At 41.9% G+C, this 22,082-nt stretch overlaps 4 protein-coding genes across 4 annotated transcripts; all 4 read right to left on the bottom strand.

Annotated features, from left to right (window-relative positions):
• Positions 1-627: 627 nt before the first annotated feature.
• On the bottom strand, positions 628-5,084 carry prodh2 (proline dehydrogenase 2; the record flags this gene model as incomplete). Its single annotated transcript, XM_079237715.1, has 10 exons — positions 628-806; positions 1,001-1,089; positions 1,333-1,443; positions 1,880-2,046; positions 2,167-2,310; positions 2,426-2,506; positions 2,634-2,705; positions 3,069-3,195; positions 3,672-3,862; positions 4,857-5,084. The coding sequence occupies 10 exons, from the start codon at positions 5,082-5,084 to the stop codon at positions 628-630; spliced, it is 1,389 nt and encodes a 462-aa protein (XP_079093841.1).
• Positions 5,085-7,013: 1,929 nt separating this feature from the next.
• tbx6 (T-box transcription factor 6) lies at positions 7,014-10,568 on the bottom strand (the record flags this gene model as incomplete). The annotated part of the gene is made up of 8 exons (XM_079213971.1): positions 7,014-8,244; positions 8,356-8,629; positions 8,720-8,778; positions 8,872-8,942; positions 9,217-9,360; positions 9,471-9,738; positions 9,848-10,061; positions 10,499-10,568. The coding sequence occupies 8 exons, from the start codon at positions 10,566-10,568 to the stop codon at positions 7,014-7,016; spliced, it is 2,331 nt and encodes a 776-aa protein (XP_079070097.1).
• Positions 10,569-12,978: 2,410 nt separating this feature from the next.
• Positions 12,979-15,640, bottom strand: nif3l1 (NIF3 NGG1 interacting factor 3-like 1; the record flags this gene model as incomplete). The annotated part of the gene is made up of 6 exons (XM_079235683.1): positions 12,979-13,428; positions 13,529-13,612; positions 13,801-13,939; positions 14,185-14,303; positions 14,964-15,125; positions 15,286-15,640. The coding sequence occupies 6 exons, from the start codon at positions 15,638-15,640 to the stop codon at positions 13,244-13,246; spliced, it is 1,044 nt and encodes a 347-aa protein (XP_079091809.1). The 3' UTR covers positions 12,979-13,243.
• Positions 15,641-19,455: 3,815 nt separating this feature from the next.
• Positions 19,456-21,453, bottom strand: cabp5a (calcium binding protein 5a; the record flags this gene model as incomplete). Its single annotated transcript, XM_079238074.1, has 7 exons — positions 19,456-19,484; positions 19,603-19,750; positions 19,876-19,985; positions 20,356-20,499; positions 20,623-20,653; positions 21,003-21,052; positions 21,417-21,453. 7 exons carry the CDS (start codon positions 21,451-21,453, stop codon positions 19,456-19,458), a joined length of 549 nt encoding a protein of 182 aa, XP_079094200.1.
• Between the last annotated feature and the right edge of the window lie 629 nt (positions 21,454-22,082).

Here is a 22,082-nt window from a genome sequence, read left to right as displayed (position 1 = left end):
CTCCAACCGCAGGTTAAACACACAACCCTCCACACACACACACACACAGAGTTTGGTGTGAATGCGGCCTCATCTCTGATTCTCTCAAATTGGCAAACACCCAGCCAGGTCCTTTCAGTCAATATTGTTTTTTTCTTGTCTAGTGAACAGTTCAGTTCAATTTACAGTCATTTGGATCAAAATGTATTTATCTTTTGCAAGTTTAATTTACTTTAATTATTCATCAGCATACAGAAGGTTATGACTTTCATAGGAGGTTGCAAACATAACTCAAGAAATATTTATGTGCATTAATATTGGCATGCTTGACAATAATATGGCTGCTAATACAGCTGCTTTCTGCAGTAATCAGCACTGCACTTTCTGCGCTCGGGGTCTCCTCTCCTCTTCCTGTGCGTGCGAGTGTAGATGTTCTTCAGTCACGTTTGTGATGTCTTGAGGCCGATACATAATGCAGCGCCGGTGGGTTCTGCGCAGCCGTTTCACACGGAGTGATCAGTTCTTAAATGATTTGATGTCAATGTGGACTCTGGAGCGATAATATTGGGCGTAAATGTAATCTGGTTATCTAGATACAATCTGGACAAGAGACCCATTTGTAAAGGGTTTTCCCTCTTTGCAGGTAGCTTATTGGCTGACTCCTCTAAGGCTCAGTCTTCTGTAGAGCTCTTGCCTCAGCAGGTCCCTCTCTTTGCGAATCCCCTGCAATACGATGCGATTCTCCTGAGCCCGACGCACCAGGTAGGGGAGCGTGTCGTCCACTGAGCCGTATGGCACTGACTTGTATACTGCATAACCCTCCTTTGCTGCAGGGAAGAGGAGAGAGTATTTTAGCATGTCATTCTTGCCCAGTGTAGTTTACATGAAGAGGTGGTCAGAGCAGCTGGCTGACAGCTGAAGGCTTGCAAGTTCAGTCCCTCTTTCAACTGTAGTTAAAAAAGACACAGGAGCTCTTGCAGAAAGTGTGAACGTAAAGAAGGCCAGTTGAGGCACAGCTCACCCAGTGTGAGGGAGACGTGATCACACATGCCCAGAAGCTGGCCGAAACACACTGAGCCTCCATCATTGTCCATCCCCAACTCTTCCATTCTGAAGATGACATACACAATAGTTACATTATATCCTGCAGCAGTCGCAAGAGATGATTAAAAGAGGACTCATAATAACATTGTCAGAGGGCTTCATACAATTTTTTTCACACGTGCACCTATAAACCTCTTTTGATGTGAAATCTGTGGAGACGAAGGAAGCAGAAAAACCCATTCATGCCACACAAAGTTCTGCTTATTATTTTCAGACTACCGTGCAATTTTTCATATCACGTGGTCTAACCGTTTGGCGGCTCGCCTCACTGACTCCTCGTTGTGAGTGGCAACTATGATCCTGTATCGCTCAGGTTTCTGCAAAATGGCTTCCAGCATCACATCCAGTGAGCCGTTGTAACTGCACAAACACAAGTACAGTAAATAGATGAAACGTGTGGGAATCAAGTTCAGTGTCGAAAAATGATCATAGTATTTGCACTAGAGTGCTGCAGAGATGAAGTATTTGTGTAGGCCAAACTGGAAGTTAGCATCAAACTGGTTTTCTTGACAAAAAGCCATCGGATTGTTTCTGATATATTTTAGGTCAGAGAATAGAACTTCGGAAATCTCTTAATTTCAGGCATCTAACCAAAAACCCATTTGAAAAAGATGAGGAAACCAGAAGTTTACTCAATGCAACAGACACAGCTAATGAGTGGATTTGAATCCAGATGAAAAGGTTCATGTCCATTGGTACCACTGATGGAACCCAGAGGAGTGGCTAGACTCAGACTGTAGTTTTTGCTTTATCTGGGATGCCTGGTTCTGAGTAATGACCACTTCCTCTTTTCCACCTGTCATTGGTGTCCTCCCAGCTCTGGTGGACGGGGTCCAGACGACCCTCTTTCTCCGCCAGCTTCCTCTCTTTGTCCATGTAGGCTCCTCGTACCAGCTTGACCCCCAGACAGAAACCCTCATCCTTTGACAGCCGCAGAGCTTCTAACAGGAGAGACCTGGACTCCTGAAAAACACAGACGGAGAGGGGGATGTCTGATAATGTAAGAACATTCTTAATCTTATTAACTACGGTATTCAGTTTTTACATTTGTAAAAAATGAGAAGAAAAGAAAAACATATTTGCCTTGAGGTAACACTGATATGTGTTCCAAATCCAGGCACCATTTTTGTTGAACTTCTTCATCATCGCCATAGTGACAAGAGAGAGGGCGGGATTCATGTAGGTGTACTCTGCATCAACCAGGACTCTGACTTTGTTTACGCTTGCCTAAAAATGTACAACGGATTTTTTTAAATAAAGTTAAGATGCAAAGTAGTAATTGAGAATTACAAAACAATTTCAGTTCGATGCAGTTCTCCCATGAACTTCCATTCACTTGTACCTCTGCTATTGTGTTGAGTCTCTGCAGGCCACAGAGGAAATGGGCAATTTCACTTTCATTTAAACCAGGGAATTCAATTGGCTGTAAGAGGCAGTTTCAGACAAAGGTCAGAGGTCATTTAACATTTAATTGAACAGAATCACCCTCATCAACTCTGTAAATCTTTGTGTATATATATATAAACTTGGGCAAAAGGAAGTTATCTGACATCTCCGTCCATTGCTCTGACAAGAAGATTCAGGTCATACGGGTGTTGGGTGATGATGGTTGTGAGTTTCACCTTTACACAAGCAGAGAAAAAGACATAATAAGTATCCACAACTTCCACGAACAAACTGGAACAGTCCTGAAAACAGCAAACACTCAAATGTGTGTTCTTATCTTTTTTTCCCACATATTTGAATTATATTTAGCTACTGTTTGACCTACAAAACCTGGGAATATCCTAACTGGTTTTCCTTACCGAAATAGTCCAAAAGGTTAGTGTACCCCCCGACCCCATTGAAATATGTAGTATTTGAAAATTGACATTTCTTCCATAACATCTAATTTCCAAATATGATAATAGCAGTTCAATTGAAAATGGCTTGGAGTAGTAATTTCGTAGCAACGTTATGAATGGTGATGGAAATCGCTGCCTTACACACAGTTCCGGGCTGAGCAGAGCTGTGATCTTCAGCTGCATCATCGGGTCTTTGCTCCAGGCATTGCTGTGTGATATCCGCACACATTCCAACATGGCCTCCATGTTGTCGTCATATCTATTCTCACTGGTGGTGACAAAAAGCAATAACTTTTGAACACTTCACTTTCACTTTTTAAACAGAAGTGTAAAATGGAAATGTGGGTTTCCAGTGGGCTGAGATTCAATATGTCAAACTGGGAGACTTTCTAAATCAGCACTGAATTTGCAAAAATAACATTATTAGTATTACACCCTGCTCTCTTTATTTCAAAACCACCAAAGTATGGTACATGCACAGCAGATCACAGGAGGACATGTGTAACCACATTCATATGAGCTAAGTCAGTGTAATTGCCCAAAAGAGGAGCATACTTAAGAATAACCGGAGCATCTCCACTGTTTCTTCTATCATCTATTTTTGTCTTTGAGGACAATCAGCTTCCAATTACAATGTGAAATGATGTTTATTCATTCAGTTTTTTTTTGCTGTTTGTTTATATATGTTGTGCTTTTCTATTTTGTCAAGCCTGAGGACACAGAGTTATTCAAGATTAGTCGTACCTTGTGCTCTCTCCCAGATCCTCCTCAATTGGTACCGCCAGCATGGGCCTCAGCCCCAGCAAGCTCATCTTCTCCATGGATTGAGAGATCTCCCTCTCATTCTCACCGGCCACAAACTGGGCGTACACGGTGGGCCGCAGCAGCAAGGAGAACACCCTCCTCCCCAGGAGGGAGCGTGACACTGATATCAGCTGTAAGAAGTGACTTAAATGAGAAGTAGAAAGGGTCATGAAATAAAAAGACATAAGTCAGATACAAGTACTTTAAATTGTACTTTTTATTGCATGCCACTTTCTACTTCTAATTTAAGTCATTTTGAATGCAAAAGATTCCAGCTTCATAAATGTGAGGATTTACTGCTTTTCCCTTTTAATGTATCTTTAATCCTTTTAAATTTGGTGCAGTTGGTTGGACAAAACATCAGCATTATGAAGGTGTCAATTTGGGATATGAGACCATGTGATGACATTTCTTACTATTTTCAGAATCTAGAATATATTCAGAAATATATGAATCAGCAGATCTATCCATAATGAAAGTCCTTCATAAAATATTAAACAAATTAGCTGCACCTTAACCAGCTACAACGTAAAAAATCCTGCTTTTACATTAATGCATGAGTGATCATAATCTAGTGATATAACAGTACAACAGTCAAACAGGCTGCTATTCTGCTTTGAGTATTTAAAACTGTAATACTTTCTACATATGTTTTCCTGATTATACTTTCATACTTTTACTTAAGTAACGTTTACAGTGCACTTTTACTTGTAGTATTTTTACAGTGTGGTATTGGTACTTTTAATTAAATTCAGAATACTTTCTCTACCACTGCAACTCCTATTGTACATTTTGGTCACGCATTTATAGTGTGCAATACACAACAGTAGTGTAAAAACAAGGAATCATAACAAGACAACACAGTCAATGCCTTGATAACATTCCTGTCAAAGGAGAATATAGATATGAAGATATATAGACGTATGTATATATATATATAAAATATGTCTCTCCATTACGCTCCAGCACAGTATCATGTCCGATCAAAATATAGTCACAAAATGCAATTTATTGGGTTACTCATCACAAAACCAATAGATTGCCTTTCGTGTTGGACTCACAAACTCTTGTTATCCATTCACTCATCAGTCTTAATAAAAACAAACTCACAAACTCTATTCTTACCTTCCCACTGTTGTTGACAAGCACAGGGAAGGAACAGAGGTGGAAGATACCCAGAGCACGGAGCAGCTCACCCAAACTCTTCACCCTGAAGGCACTGGGCTCCTCAAAGGCCAGAGTCGCTGAGAGAAGGTCAGACTTCTTGGCCGCCACTGTCCGGGAGGCGCCAGTACCCAACAGCCTCAGCGACAACAGGTGAGGGAGTGACGGACGCAAGCGAGACATCATCATCCCCGGAAAAGTTTTATGTGTGTGTTTGTATGTCACTGACTCAGCTTACAGGTTGTGTCTCAAGGATTTGAAGTAAAGTATGAATCTCTTTTTGTTGTACTTTTGAGGTGTCTGTTGTCTGCTCACTGAGAAGACTGTATCTGGAGTGTGTGTGTGTGTGTGTGTGTGTGTGTGTGTGTGTGTGTGTGTGTGTGTGTGTGTGTGTGTGTGTGTGTGTGTGTGTGTGTGTATGTGTATGTGCGTGTGTGCGTGGGTATGTGTGGGTGTGTGTTAAATACAATGATCCGTAGTGTCAAAGAGACATTATCCCCCTGACTGCAAACATCGAATGATACAAAACAAAACAGCCTAAAGGAGACAGTACAATTTGAATTAGGTGTCTGTGAAGCCAAAGCTGCCGATCACATTTAAATTTGACAGTAACATTGAAAAAATAAATAAGTTTAAAAGAAGTCAGTATTTGGAAACACCTTACCCTACTTCCCACAACTGACTCTCTGAAGACCTGAATGATGGAAAGCTATGCAGCTGCGATTTGAAGGTTTGTGTGTAGACCAATCATCCTCTTTTCATACACTCATTGGTTAATGGGTGACGAAACTCAAGTAAACATCAAATTGACCTTTAGCATCAACCCACAAGCGTTTTTTCTCGATTTCTACAAAATGGACTTTAAAGGTTCACTTTGTTATTTATTAAAACATTTGTCATGTTGGCTCTGACATTTTAGATCGAAGCTTTGGAATAAAAAATTGGCTGTAAAAGCTAATTCTAGTCTGCGATGAGGCATTTGGATAGGAGCGCAATCAAAATGGGTCAAGAAGCAGAATTCAATGGTTGCATTTATAGTTATAGCTACAATAATGTTGTCTTTTTAACAGTGAAACAGAGCTAACGTTGTGATCCTTTCGGGATATTGCAATAAGGATCTGTAAAAGTGGATATCTAACAGACCCTCCAGAGAGTTCACTTCTGAGGGCGCTTGGTGGTTAAATATGTTTTTCCAAGAAAGACCAAGCAAAGCAGTCAGGAGAGGAAATGATTAACTGCTGCACATGGCAGTATGCCCACTGTTGAGGTCACTGTGGTCCAGACCTCGGTTTTTTTTTATACTAAAGATAACTTGATGTTGGTGCGGCACAGATACCGCCAACATTACCGACTAACCTAAATTGGTCAAGTTCATGTTTGTGTGAAGTGGAAGTGGTTTTGATATTTGTCTAAATGTTTCCCTGCAATTCCAAAGTAAAGTTTGTCATTTTGGGAAATACTGTTATTCACTTTCTTGCCGAGAAGATCTATACCACTTTCATGTCTGTTCGTTCAATTTGAAGCTAGGGCTAGCAGTAGCATCTTGGGTTAGCAGACAGACCAAAACCGGGGTACAGCTAGCTCCAGCATCTTTAAAACTCAGAGTAATGCTGGTTCTGCGGGACTTGCCGCTGTCACTGCGCCTGTTGGTTATGGTTCAGCCATATGTCCCCTGCAATTACTATTATATATCTTTTTTTAGTAGCTGCCTGTTACCAATATGTGACTCCCAAATAAGCACTAGCATTAGTATATTTCCCAGAATAGATAACTTTTGCTCTGATTTGCTTGTTGGCAAACACAAACATCTAAATGACAGCAAACAAATTGTGATGCAACCCCTTTAATTCAGTGTTTCATTGAAATGTATACACAAAAGCCTGGAGTATGGATTATTTTTTATTATAATTTTTCATACTGGAATGAATATTTGAAAAGGAAATCTTCAACAGCTATTTACAAATTTCAATCATGTTCATCTGTTTATCAGCTGAACCATTTGGGAAGACACACACACCACAGTACAGTATGCTTCTTGAACTGATGCTAGAAATTGCTAAAACCCCTAAAAGCGCTATCAAGCCAAAATATTTTTACAACTTTACATTCTTCTATATTTTAAAACACAGCTCTTGAGCTCATATCCAGGTAGGGCCCCTGGGGGTGGGTGTGTCCATGTTGGGGTTGTCTGTATAGATGCCTGAATGGGATGGAGATGGATGAGTGAGGGTCCTGACAAAGCCGGAGAGGGTAGGATGGAAAGGCCGAGTAGAGGGTTGGGGGAGGGGTGGAGGAGGGAAGACTGGAGGGAATTGATGGATCCAGCTGAGGGAGAAGAGACGGGTGGTGCAGTACCATCTCTGGACGATAGGGAGCAGAAGGATTGAACTGTGGGATGGCACCTATCTCAACTGGAGGGTATGAGGAGGTGGAGGCGTTGCGCAGGTTTTGAGGATGAGCTGTTGGGGCCATTGAGGGAGCTGAGGAGACAGACTGCTGGAAAGAAGAGGAAACAGCCAAGCAAGACGAGGGTTGGAAGGTAGGGTGAGGGTGAGGAAGGGAGGATGATGGATGAGTGAAGGAGGAGGGAGGGAAGGAAGCCAGGGATGCAGCCTGGGCTTGGTGGCTCAGGTTTGGGAGGTGAAGGGCATGGTGGGCAGAGCTGGGAGACACATTGGAAAATGACAGATTCTGCATGTGTGGAGGGACAGAGGGGAAGGCAAAAGATGTGGGGGCGCCATGAGAGCACGACAGGCTGGGAGCCTGCGGGTGACTGTAGTTGGGGAAATACTGAGCGGTAACTGGAGCAGGATCAGGATTTGCAGGGAAGATATTTGGATAGGTAAATGCTGCCGAGCTTTGATCAATGGATGAGTTATTTCCACTGGTAATAGGTTCACCCTGTAGAGTATGACTAGGTTGAATGAGCAGAGAATGAACTGATATTTGATCCTGCAGTCCAGACTGACATGTGGAAGGTTGGGCGGGAAAAGAGGCGTCTGTAGATGTATGGGGGCTGATTGTCTCTGCGATGGTGTGATAGGTGTTGACTGAGGGGGTGGAGGACAGGAGAGACTGTGGCGAGGAGGCGCTAGAGGGAGGTGGCGTGGGGAAGGTGAAGGAGGTCTGCTGCAGTGAGGGAGTGGAGGAGGAAGAGGAGGAAAGAGTCGGGGAGGAGGAGAGAATGGATGGATAGTCGATAGGCTGAGGATTGGATGTATCTGAAGATTCAGGAACGGGGAGTGAGGGGAAGGAGGAGGATGACTGAGGAAGAGGAGCTAAGGGGAAAGAGGAGGAGTTGGTAGCGGAGAAGGTGGATGTATACGATGGTTCACCAATAGTGTCTGATCTGTGGTGGAGAAAAAGAAAAAACAGAAATCTTAGTGTTGAAAAGATTTGTTGCTTAATGAATTTAAGAACATGCACACAATAATAAATTCCTCTCATCGTGCCCACTTACCTTTCAATCATATGATTCTCCACCTCACTTCCCCCTGTGTCTTGCATCCCATTGACCATGGAAATGCCGATATCAGATATCTGCGAAGCCATGAATGCCTGGCCGAGATCTAGTTGATGCTCCGGGACCAGAGTGTCCTGATAGGGATCTCCTTCTGGTCTGAACCCACAAGAGGGGTCAGGCAGTTGGGGCAGAGAGGCCAGAGCGAGGGCCTGCAGGTCTGTGCCGGTGGTTATGGGCTGCAGCTCGGTGGAGTCGCATGGATCACAGTTCACTGAGAGAGAAAGATAGAAGCTGTGTTTTAAGACACGGCAACAAGTAAGAGTTATATCGAAATAAGGATTTAAAGTGGCATCCCAATTACCAATATCCAAGGGGTCTGTCGAGACAGATATTTTGCGCTTCTGTCTTGCATCTCTTTGTCTGCAAAAAAAAGAGGCAGTTTATATTTAGATCCTCCACGATAAGTATGCAACGGTGTGATGTGTTTCTGTGTGGGCATATGTTGTGAATTACTTTTTGCTGTTCATGCCGTCATCTCGGAAGCCTTTAGCGAAGGGGTTGGAGTTGATCTTCAGCTCTGTGATCTAAAAACAACAAAGAAACAATTTTGCAGTTAGTTTACTTTCCCTCTGCTTCTGTTATTGGCTCTCAGTTGATGTTTTTTTCATTTTGCGTTGAATCTCTTACAAACTATCTATTATTGCTCAGAGAAATATGATCAAGGCACCGTTACTCTGCTACTCAATTGATACATATAATTTCTTCTTAATCTTGAACTGCACTGATTGCAAGTCATGCAAGTAATTTAGTGCCGAACCATTAGCCCTTTCTTCATATATAAATGTAGTATGATGGTACCTTGTTATTCTGGTAGGCGGTGACTGTGAGAAACTGAGTCTCAGGGAAAACGAAGGTGTGTTGCCCTCCGCCCCATCTCAGCACGTCCCTGGCTTCAATCACATGAACTCTGGGCTGGTAGCGATGCAGCGAGTGCAGGATTATCTGGAATTTAAAAGAAAAGACATTGACTCAAAATGCAGCATAAAGATCATTTCTACCAGTGGAGGTTTGGCACTGTATATGTGCTGGGCCAGCCAGCCTGCAGGACTCACATGTCCCTGTGAGTCCAGTGTGTTGTTGGTGAGCTTGGCGTAGTGAAACGAGATGGTGCGGCTCTGCCAGTGGGCACCTGTGGCAGGCGAGTCTGGGTGGATGAAAACCCGGTCCGGTAGCCTCGCCTCTGCCCCGCCGACAGCCTGCCAGCCACCACCTTGGAAGCGATAGCGGGAGTTGTCCACGGGGATGATGTCCAGGAGCAGGATGTAACGGAGAGATGGGTTCAGGCCCGAGAGCTTTAACCTCAACCCAGGGAACATCCGTCTAAGAGTGGACAAAAAGCAGAAAAGATGTAAGAAACAGGTAGTTGTAAGTTATAGATATGAACTTAAGAGAGAGTTGGGTCAAAGGTCGTTGCACTATGTTCTCTCACCTGCCCTTCTTCGTGATGATCATCTCTGTGCCCACAGAGCTGAACTGTTTCCACAAAGACGCATTCTCCAGCTCCATCCTCACATCAGTTTTTGGGGTTTTGGTGGTTGTGTCATTGGGGATGGGCAGGGGGGGCAGCAGCCTTGGGGGCAGGACTTTGGCCGCCACATCACAGGCAGTAGGGAACACCGGCATGTGGGCTGATGCCTGCCGGTCTATGGGGAGGAAAAAACCTTTACATGAATGTTTGAAATAAGGTGAACACAGTGTAAATTATGGCTGTCTACTTATATCTTATGAGTTGTGGAAATCCCTTGAAGAACATATTTGGTACTCAATGAGCCAACATCTAAATCTCAAATCTCTCGTGATCAGTTCATGAAAAACTATTTGTATAGCCCCACCCAGAGGAGGTGTGACACACATCTGAGTTAGCTTGATGCCTCTGTGATGGAGAAGTCCTTTCGGTTGACATTATTTCAAAAGTATTTCAGAAAAACATGCAAGACGTTTAAGCAAACAGTTTGAAAGCATTAAATCACATTTCTCCATGAATGTATTTTTGCATGCATGTACACACACACACACACACACACACACACACACACACGCACACACACACACACGCACGCGCACACACACTCCCTCTCACCTCTGTAAAAGCAGTCCCCCATCCTTTGAGGCCCCAGAGCCAAACTGGGGTACATCTCCACACTCAGCATCTTCGTAGCCTGTGTCTGTTCTTCTAATCGTCTTCTTCACCTTTCCAAATTCAGATTTGTGATATCAATCCTCTGTTGTACTGAGATCTCTTCTTAAAATGTTCTGTTCTCTGTCCCCTCCGTGTCCGTTCTTTTCCCTCAGCTGTCTTCTGGTGCAAATGCCCACAGCGGTGAAATGCTCGGTTAAATAGGTGTGTGGAGCTTCACACATAAGGCCAAATGGCCCCCTTTTTTTTTACACAGCTCTAAATTTGCCTCCCCTTTTCTCCACACTACACCCTCATCTTCCCTCCTGTCCCTCGCTTGACAAACATAAACAACAACAATCATATAGAGGTGATTTGCAACATCTATAGCGTTTACTTTGGTGTCAGGTTTGAAAATGAGTGGGATGTGTGTTATTTCATGTCAGTGTAGGTATGTATTTCAACTCAAGTATAGTTTGTTGTTGTTTTTCTTTATTTGTTGAGTATTCTTTTTCACAAAAAGCAAATGTTGTGCTTTTTACTATATACTTTGCAGATAAGCATTTTACCTCCATCAAAAAAGACATTGATGTATTGCTAAACAGTAAACGACCTAAACTAAATCAAGTAGTTTAAATTTGCTCCACATATATATCGTACATTTACTTTTGATACTTTAATATATTTTGTTGCTAATTCTTCTGTTCTTTGACTTTGACTTGATTATTTCTACATTGTGATGTAAAAACCACTGACAGGAGAAGCTGGCTTTAATAAATCCATTATACAAACGTATCTTCAATTTTAGTTATTAGTACAGCATTTAGTCAGCTACTGTTGTGTGTCGGATGTAAAACAGACAACTGCAATTTGTTACCTGACTTTCAAGATTTTCTGTAATAATTCTAGGTAATGCTACCCAAATTTAAAATGCCTTTTATGCATACATATGCATCTATTCGTTTACTGGTGGGACCCCTGTGGCTGTTTGATGACTTGACGACATGTTTCTTCCTCTCAGCGGGGGGTCGGGCCTTGAATGAAAGTGGAAGAGGAGACAGTTTGGCCGACGGCTGCAATTTGGCCACAATACAAACGTCCAGAAGTTTCAATTCATGTATGTAGCTGGGTATTAAAGTCAACTTTGGAAAGGCATTTTCTGGATAAGTCTGCCATCACTTGAGGAAAGTTTGGCGAGCAGACAGGATTTGTAGTTAAAACACTCAACGTGGACCACGCAGACGAACCTCTGCTGGTAGGACCATGCAGTCAACTAGTTAGAACGACGGATATTCAGATCCTTCACTTTATTAAATGCAGTAATACCACAATGTGAGAATACTCTTTGCAAGTAGTAGCAATCAAAATGCTTCTTAAGGAGAAGTATAAAGAAAATGTACCTCAAGTAAAAGTACTCATTATGCAGCATAATCTCTCCTGTAGGTGTTGTATTAATATTCATTTTTGGAGGACAAGACAACGGACCATAGATGCTCTTAAGCAGAGAATTACTGTTACATCTGGAGAGAGTTTGCAACTCAAATGATCAAACAGAATAAACTGTTCGGCTGTGTGATTTCAAGAGAACTCTTTAAAGGCTTTCAGTATACCTGCTCATAGACATTTCTTTAAAGAGTGACAGCTGGAGCCACTTCACAGGAGTGAAGTATAAATGTTGTTCTAGTTGCTGTTGTCCTTCTCCATCTGTGTATGTATGTATGTATGTATGTGTGTGTGTGTGTGTGTTGGAGAAGATAAAAGCTTGTGAGGTCTGAGGGGAAGTGGAGGTGTGAACGCCACACCAAGCGAGATGTCATTACCTTGATGGGGGCAGCGAGGTGTGTGCGATGTCTCTTAATGTGTTTACGAACAGACAGGTGTGTCAGCCACCAGACTCTGTAATAGCCCATGATGAGGACAGCTACTTGTTTGTTTGCTTGCTTTTTTCACACCATTACTAGAGTGGGGGCAGGTTTAAAGTGCATTAAGTATTTCCATAGGGCCTGCACTCTGACATGCATGTGAGAAGTAGTTTGATATCCACCGTTGTTTGCTCGCTGAGGCCTAAAGGTCAGGTGACTGAAAAAAAGAGGCATTTGTATTTAAATTTCCGTTGTTCGCTCAGACGTTCCTGCTGTTTGAACACTTCCTGCATGACAGGGGGTTGTCCGATTTCCTCCAGCATGTTTACGATGAAACAACAAGCCTTTTAATCTGATGGGGATTACCGTTTCTGTGATCCGGATGCAAACACTCTTCCTTTTACGGAAGATTTGTGCATGCTGAAATGTTCTCTCCACAACACCAAAGGGCACACTTGATGTCCCAGATTACTAGGATAAAAAACACATTTTGCAAAAGAGACATGCATTCAGGTTACATGCTTTATATTCAGCTCTCACTGTGTATTTGTAGGCCAACAGACCTACAGACCATTTTTGTGATCAACTAGAACCCATTTTTATTTAGGCCCTGCCATAAATACCTGATAACAAGAAAGTACCAAAGGAAGCACCTTTCATTATTACATGAGGCACAGATATATGGAAATACTCTTTTACGGCTACTAGATAGCTTTACAGTGAAATCATATCATACACATCCATCTCAAATGCTCCATTAGAAAAAGTGGAAGGTGTTTTTGGACGTTGTATCCAGCAGATAGATGTATCCACCAGACTAACTGGTGCAGCTGTAGCTCCAAGGCGGTCAGACCACCTCCAGAGGGTCCCTGTCAGCCTTCGACACCGCCACTGTTACACTGTCAGGAAGACGCACAGCCAGCTTCTCCCTGAACACAGCCAGAAACCCACGCTCACTGTTGCTGTGATCACTGAGGAGGACGTTAGTTCCCATCATCACGGCGTCTAGCACTTCATGGTGGGACATCTCACCTGAACAATGGTATTACAATGTCAAGCAAATATATTGACAGTAAAACTAATATTATCAGTTATTTATAACTGTTTTGAATGTTTGTCTTGAAATGTTTACCTGTGATGTAGAGGTCTGCCTTGACGCCGTTCAGTACAGAAGCCCCAGATCCAGCACACACAGCCGCAGTACTCACAGAGGACTCTGAAAAAGTACCAGAACAATGACTTACACACACACATTCAGATATTGTGGTTGTTCCACAATTTGTTGGACCATTCAGGACATCTGCTGCACCCAATGCTCGCCTAATGGGAAAGTGTTAATGTCCGTCAAATTGTTTACATGTTTATTTAACTCGGTAACCTCCAGTTTGTATAAGAGTTCAGTACCTAGTGTCTGCCCAGATCCCAGAGCCAAACGGAGGTGACTCAAACCCAAGTGAGACTTCATTTTCTGGATGGCTGTTGTCAGGGTTATTGGCTGGTCCAAAACACTAAGTCGTCCTTGGCCATAGCCCGGGAGAGGGGGCTGCAGGGAGTGCAAGGTGGACAGTTAGTAAAAAAAAATATGATAAGTACCTACTATGCATAAAACCGGATGGCAGTATATAATACTATAACTTTCCATGAACTGCTTTGTGAAATGGAAAGATTAGCTTTTTAAAAAGGATCAATATAGAGCTCTATTTCCATCTTAAAGAAATCTTGTTTTTTGTGTGTGTTTCTGAAACATAATGTTCTTCATCATGTAACAGTGAAGCGTTTGTGCTGTACCTTTTCTAACTTCAGGATGCTGAGGGAGAGGCTGGCGGCGTTGTGTCGTAACAGAGTCTGGACACTCGGTGTCAACGCTGAGTCGCTGCAGGTTACGATGACATGGACCCCGCTGCTGTCTGGTCTGTTGTGAGGAGACATTAACTGTTATTCACCAGTGCAAAGGACCTTAGTGGTGATCAGTGGGATTTTGCATGTTTAAACCTATTATCTACAAATGATGTATACCTTGTATTACTACTAAACATAACATAGATTACTAGATTGTGGTCTTTTCAGTATTTTGTGAAAGTCCACACTTGCTTGTAATTGGTCATTCAGTCTGCATGATTTTTAGCCTTTTATGAGGTGTCAACGTTATGGAACCAGCTTGTGGTAATGGAGCTGGGAACAGGGTCGGTGTTTCAGGCCAGAAGCTTTGATATCCAAGGTGTGAAAGTCAACTCCTGAATTGCATTCACAAGCTAATTACCTTTCAAATCAGAACCAGAATAATAAACCGAGACTGGATGTTGTAAATACAGTAGCAGTGGCTGTTTCTTCATTACAACTGACACTCAAATATTGCACAAACACGGTTTTCACAACTTTGGAAAAAGAAAGCAGATTTCAAGAGTCAAAAAGTTTCAAAGTTTCAGTGGTTTTTAAACTGCACTGAAATTAAGAAATTACAGTAAAGGGTGCTTGAATGACAGAAAATGTATGTAAAACCTATTCTATGTTTTGGAAATTGTCTGCAGCGAGGTAAAGTATATGGAACTTGTAGTTAAAAGATGAACAGGACCTGCTGACTGAATGTTGTAGTGTTGTTTCACTGTCACAAGACTTCAGTTCCTCCATAACACCGTTTAGTTCCTCTGTGCTTTTGACTGTGAACTCCAGTTTGTGACTTTGGGAGGCGCCACCGAGGGCCTGACTTATCACCGAGACCTGCCCGCTACCTGTGAGTCAAAGATGGACACCAGAGATGGAAAAATACAAGACGGGGAACACTTGGTCAGAATAGTGTAATGTGTCACAACATGTTAGCCTGTACTTTAATTAAATATGCAAGTCCTGTAGTTGTGTCTGATACATTTTCCCTTCAGAATGACATCTTACCGAGCCCCCCAACCAGCCAGTCGTTCACTCCTCCTTTAACACTATCCCACGAAGTGTGAGGGGAGAAGACCGCTATCCTGGCCTCCACAGCCCGGATGGCCAATTGCTGCTTCCAATCTTTCTGAACCAGACGCTTTATTGGCCGAAACAACGGAGGGTGATATGAGATGATGAGGTCACAGCTCATGGTCACTGCTTCGTCCATGACAGCATCTGTAAGGTCGTTGGTTAGCAGGATGGTTCGAATAGGCCGACCTTTGCTGGGCTCGATCAGAAGGCCGACATTATCCCACGACTCAGCTAGAGACAGAGGGGCGAGCTGCTCCAACACCTGCAGAACCTCCTTAAGCTCCATCGGGCCCAAATAGTGAGCAGAAAGAGAGAGGCAGCGGACGGGAGAGAAGTGAAGAGATGAGTGGAGGGCGACCGGAGTTTGTCGGCTTGTAAAGAAGCTGTGACTGGAAGATGCTGAGGAAAGAGAAGGAGGGATGGATGAAACTGTTGAGGCAGAGGAGCAGAGAGCAGCCTGTGAGGTGAAGCTCCTCCTAGTACAAAGTGAAAAAAATGTCCAGGAAAGGCTTCTACATCCGGTCAACATCAGTGGAGACCTGTGTGGACAGAAACAAAGATCACTTAGTCCGACCTTAACAACTAAGAGCTCGGCACGTGAGTTAGCTTACAACCTGAATTGTCTATGTTAGCCCAGTATCTATCTAATCTAATGAGACAGACAATGAACATGTCTGGGCCTGAAGCCTAATATTGTTTTCAGAATAAAGTGCTGTAGCTTTTAGTGTGTAACATGATCTACAACCATGAGTGAGGACTGACTGCTGGGAAGCACGCAGCGAGCAGCAGAACGCGCTACTCAGCTAACGTTAGCTGCTAAAGCAGACTAAAGGACACCAATATATTTAAAAACACACCGTGCACTTATCAATGTGTGTATCAGTAAACTTATAATACTTATCATACTTTCACTATAAAGTTAGAAGACTACTTGCGTTTGTTATCGTACACGTTTCACCAGAGCTACGAGAGCGCGTTTACTGGATAACGCGTTTGTCCCTGTCCGGCTTCCGTTTAGTGAATCAATTGTTTTGATTGGACAGTTGGAATGACAGCTGAGCTCTGTGGTTTGAGCACTTTTTGTTTGTTTAAGTGGCGAAGTATGTCGTTTTATTGCATTACGTTCGGAAAGACTACTTAAATCGCTCTGATCTAGTCAAACATCAGCACAATTTCGGTTTATGTTGTTTGTTTGGTTGTTGTTGATTAGAATACGCCATGTAATAGAGAAGGGCTATAAGCTATAAGACTTATAGCTTATAGCTCTTCTCTATAAGATATGAATATAAAAATAAGATCCTTTAGAGTCTGACGGATCTTATTTTTGATCTGTTATAATCAATTCAGAATCTAGTCAGTCGCCTCCAAATGCAGAAAGCTGCACTTTGATTATGTTTTGCATGAACATTAATATAGTTATCTATACTTTAGTTCTCAGACTGGAAAAAGACTGAATTCAAAATTATTGGAACACAACTTTTATTATATTTGGAAGTATACATAAAAGTGTATTACTACAACTTGCAGTAAATGTTGACATTTCGCAAAAAGAACCATAGAGGCTGAATTGAATCAGAAAAAGCTATAGCAACAATGTAATTGGGTTATTAACGCACAGCACACAACACATGTAGCCGTCAAATATGCAGTGTATATGAAGTGTATATACAGTTAAATAGAAGTATGTATAAGTATATACAGTGAAATAGATGTATATACAAATTATTAGTGAAAACCCTGGTTGTATGAGATTATATAGCTGTTGGTATGATGTAATACTGCTCATATAATGTTATAAAAGAAAGTCACGGACCAATGCAAGCAGGAAAAGACGAGATGACTTTGATAAACTGTATTTACTCTCTCTGGGCAGGTGGTCACGCAGCCTAACCACTTCTCAGAAAGATTACCAAGACCATTGGAATAAGCAAATCTGCACAAGCAAACAAAGACAGAGCGAATGGCTATCAATGATGGGAGATGATTGCAAACAGTTAAACCGTAGTTCTCATTAAGTGCCCGACCACTGGCTGCTCGGCAGAGTGGCTACCTCTGAACTGAGTCAGAGAGCGACTGAGGGAGAGATTATTGTGGATTAATGCGATGAAGGTTGATGCTGGATGTTTGAGGGATCAGGGAAGGATCAGGGCAAAGGCCTGGCAGCGAGCGTTACATCATCTGATTCTTGCTTTGACCTCATCAACCTCTCTTCACACTAGTTTAAATGGCACCTCCCTGTCAAACACATATATGTCCACACATACATTGCATTATAAAACATGAAACAATGTGACAATGTGAATCCTTCCGATATAATATATTTGTTCACTGCCTGCTTTCACAAAAGAGCATTTATGTTCAACACTGAACATTTCTTACGTGTCCATTAAGCATATTGCCACAGCTATGCCCCATAGTATCCAATCTGTAGAGTGCGACTGACAGATGTGTTCAAAACCAGCTTCACTTTTGTTAATTGGGACTATAAGCTCTTGTGCCCCATCTGTCCGTCCTTTTGAAGTCTGCCACGTATGTCATGCAATAACATCTGTCTGTCTGATGTGTCCCAGACTGCGAGGGTGCACGGTGTCCCCGTCCACAACCCCTAAATTCCCTCAACACAGGTGTTTAATCCGAGTTTTGGGTCAGTTTGACACAGTACTGAAGAATAACCACATATTCTGTTCACAGGTCTTTGTATCAGGTTGGGAAGGGAACTATGAGCAAAGTCTGGTACAAATTTGACACAACTTTGGTGTTTTTGTAAAATGTGCACTAACTGCTATTCCAGATAAGACATGACTGTGTATCAGTGGGTAAAAAAACAACAACTATACTAACTAGCACTGATTTGCTGTGCTTCTGTCTGGGTACACGCATTATTTTTGCTTTCTGATTTTCCTTTAAACTCAAATAAACAGCTAATACTCTTAAACTCATACTCACATTTCCGCCTCAGTGTCTGCATTTCTTCAAACGTCAAAAGCTCTACTGGGTATTGCTATCAGACAGTGCTCCACATCAGGCTACATTTTAGGACAAGTACATCCTTTTGCCTTTTTTTGGGCACAAAATACAAATCTGTTATGCATCGTGATGGCAGAATTATGAGATCTCTTAATCCCAATGTCCTTCCAAAACCAGTTCATGGAAGTGACTCAATCCTCAACTACCCGCAGACAGTAGAGCTGCAGTAGCGCTGATGCTTTTGGGTTCTAAATCCTCTCTTTGGTACATGAAATCCATAGATCATGTTGCTGATTTATTATACAACCAGCGAGTTTTGGATTTTTATGCAAGTAGATTTACTATGGAAGTAATGCTGAATATGTGTTCGACATCTGAATAGAGAAATACATTTGCTTTGCATGTCAGCACTGAAGCCATAAACTGGACAGATAAAGTAAAAATGCTGACTAATTGCAGAATACACCACGTCCTTGGCTTTCATCAGGTGTCATAGGAAACATGATGCATTCATTCAAACCAAAACTCTTGTGCAAAGTTTAAATACTTCAATGTTTTATTGTTACCAGGATTCAACTTGGTGAAATCAATCCATTAATGAATCATGTAGAGTAGACCAACACATTACAACAAGCCTAGACTGAATACTGCACATGTATTCGCTACATAGTGAATGCTTGATAACTTTATAGCTAATCTTTGCACGATAACATTGTTTCAGTAATAAGAATACTTTCGGAATAATTCAATAAAGAATAAATATGTTCTATTAGCAATACATAACTGTACATAACAACAAATTCTATCCAATTCAACAAAACGATCCAAAATGATTTTCTGTATTTCAAATAAATGCCATCATACAAATCAATAAAGTTTACACGCTTGTTTTAATAATCTTTAAAAATATCAATATCAATCTTTGCATAGATGTGAAATTATCTCTGAGAACAGCTTGAAATTGCTCGACTTTTCTGTGCAGCACTTTATTAAAAATGTAAAATGATTACTTGTTTGTTGTTAACATATAGCCTACGAGTTCATCTGTAAACCGGCTTTATGGAAAGACATCAGTATCAACGCATAACCGTAGAGGTGCAACGGCACTTTCTCCACCGCAGTTCTCCTTAGCTGTCATTTGTTGGACATCATTCTGACGAACTCTGCAGCAGAGAGGAAAAGTGTGATTAGTTTAGTGAGAAATTAATTTATAAAGCCATTGTGGATACATTTATTCTATTATTGATGTTCATCTCACTGCATTTAAAAGACAGTTCACACCTTCAAAATCTACTGTGCCATCGCCGTTGTCGTCTGCCTCTTTTACGATGGCATCTATCTCCCTGCGGTTCATGTGCTCTCCCATCAGCTTGGTCATGGCAGACCGCAGCTCCTCTGTGGTGATCTCTCCGTCTCCGTCCACGTCGAACTAACCAGGCAAACCACAAGAAGCATAAGAAATTACGGTCAGTGGTTTCTTTATGGCATCACAGCGAGTGAGTATTTTGTCAAATCTGGCATTGATGCTGCTGAGAGTGAATGTTTCACTCTCACCTCTTTAAAGGCGTCTTTGAGCTCCTTCACGCCAATCATCCCAGCCGTTTCTGCCAGAAGCTTTGGGGCCATCAGCTCTACAAAGTCCTCAAAGTCCACTTTGCCACCAACTGCAGAGAAAATCACAAGAAAAGATTCAGGACTTCCGTGGGCTCTTCTGTGTTTCTTCAATTCTGTATTCGTTTTACATCAGATGAGCTACTAGCTATACAATTTATCATCAATCTGCTGTCAAAAAAGTATGACTGTCCTCAACTACAGAAATCCTGTAGTTGAGGACACATCTGTAACACCATTAAGGGTCACACAAAAGCACCACTTTAAATCTTGGGTTTACCAGCGATGTGCTTTTAATTTTTTGGGAGATAAATTGTTCAAAAAAATACTAATCAGCAAAAATACTGATTAGTAATTGAATTGACTAAATGGGTGCAGATATTCAAATATATTTTTGTAATATTTTTCCCTGCAGGGACTCACGGTTCATGTTAATATTTTGGCTCAGCTCGATCAGCTCCATCTCCGTGGGCATGTAGCCCATTGTCCTCATCAGGTTCCCCAGGTCCTTACAGCTGATCAGCCCATCCTTGTCTTTATCAAACTCATTGAATGCATCGCGCAGCTCTGCAGAGGCACAGAGCAAATAGCCAGTTAAGGTTGGCAATTAACAAGTAAATGGATAGAATGTGCAAGAGTTTAATGAAATGTAGACTATGCACCAATGTGGATTGTAAGAATTTAATTTACCATCAATCTCATCATCAGCCAGTTGTCTTGACTGCACAAAGAGAAAAACAATTGGTTTGGTCCAGTGTACACACAATCAACAAAATACATGTTTTATTAATTTTCATACCTCAATATAGAATATTCCTGCGGAATTAAACGTCACTGTAACATACATTACATTGTGAATTAAATTGTAGATTACGCCTATATTGGCAGGTGTATCACCACTGGCATGCAATATTGAAGAGCAACACAAATTACCGCTGTGTGATTTTTATCTCTTAGCGTTTTTTCCGTACCGTTTGGGTTATAGAAATCAATCAAACTTCCACCAAACATCAGCACAATCACAATCTCACAATAAAAAAAGGAATTTTTTTTGTTATTGCTGTACTTACAATATTTTTCCCTCCTCGCAAGAAAATGCACGCTGCCCCAAAACTCATGTCTGGAAGAGGACAACAACAGAGTGGGACATTTTATTTTGAAAAGTCAATTTCTGACACATGATGCAAATCGGCTGGTGTTTGCCAGCCAGAGAGTTCGGATTAGGACGGATTGAGTCTTTGTTCCCGCTGACGGTGTGTGTGTGTGTGTGTGTGTGTGTGTGTGTGTGTGTGTGTGTGTGTGTGTGTGTGTGTGTGTGTGTGTGTGTGTGTGTTTTCATTTTCTGACAAAATGAAAAAACTTCTCAAAATGAAGAAAAAGTATTCCTATAGATTTATAAGTCAAATTAGATAAAACAACAATTTTGACATGAGCTAAATGAGAAAATAAGAAATAAGTATCACCATGTTGGTATTTGTGCTCACCTTCCTCTGGTGATTTCTTTTCATCAACCGAGCGCATCATACACGGCCTCTGAAGCCGAGAATTGTCAGCTGACCTGCAGTTCAAAGAGGCCTCTGTCTTGTGTGTTGTGTCTCTTAATCTTCTTGGTATCGTCCGCTTCCTCCTCAGCCAGGAGAGTCCTGTGTCTCAGTGTGTCTGCCCGGGCTGATGGGATGCTGCGAGGTTGTATGAGGGAGGTGTGGCTGCATGCAGGGTTGTATGCTGGCGGGGAGGAGCCAGCGGTTTGACTGGAGGTCATCAGCTTCATGTATGAGCTCAAGGGATGCAGCCCTGCTCACAGCTGAGTGTTGACATGGTATTGTAAATGATCCGGCCCTCTGAGCCCACGGCTGCAGGAAGAAATAGGATACTGTCAGTCCACAGGTTAGGGGTAGAGTTTCTGTTTCTTTTCTTTACAGTGAATTAATCACAGCTGTCCGGTTCACTGTGGTTCGATATAGCTGATTCAACAGTTTAAAAGTATTTTAAGTACAGTATAAAAATAACTTAGGATAAAACTACATTTTAGTTACAAGTTACAATGATATAAAATAAGAAAAAACAGCTCATCTTTCATTTGCAACAGCTGGAGCCAGTGAATGTTTGACTTTTTTATTTAATAAATGAGGATCGAACATTTATTGATT

Source organism: Taurulus bubalis (assembly GCF_910589615.1).
Source record: "Taurulus bubalis genome assembly, chromosome: 2".
Classification (NCBI taxonomy): Eukaryota; Metazoa; Chordata; class Actinopteri; order Perciformes; family Cottidae; genus Taurulus; species Taurulus bubalis.
The sequence above is the reverse complement of the archived record's forward strand: the minus strand, read 5'-3'. Positions and strand labels throughout refer to the sequence as shown.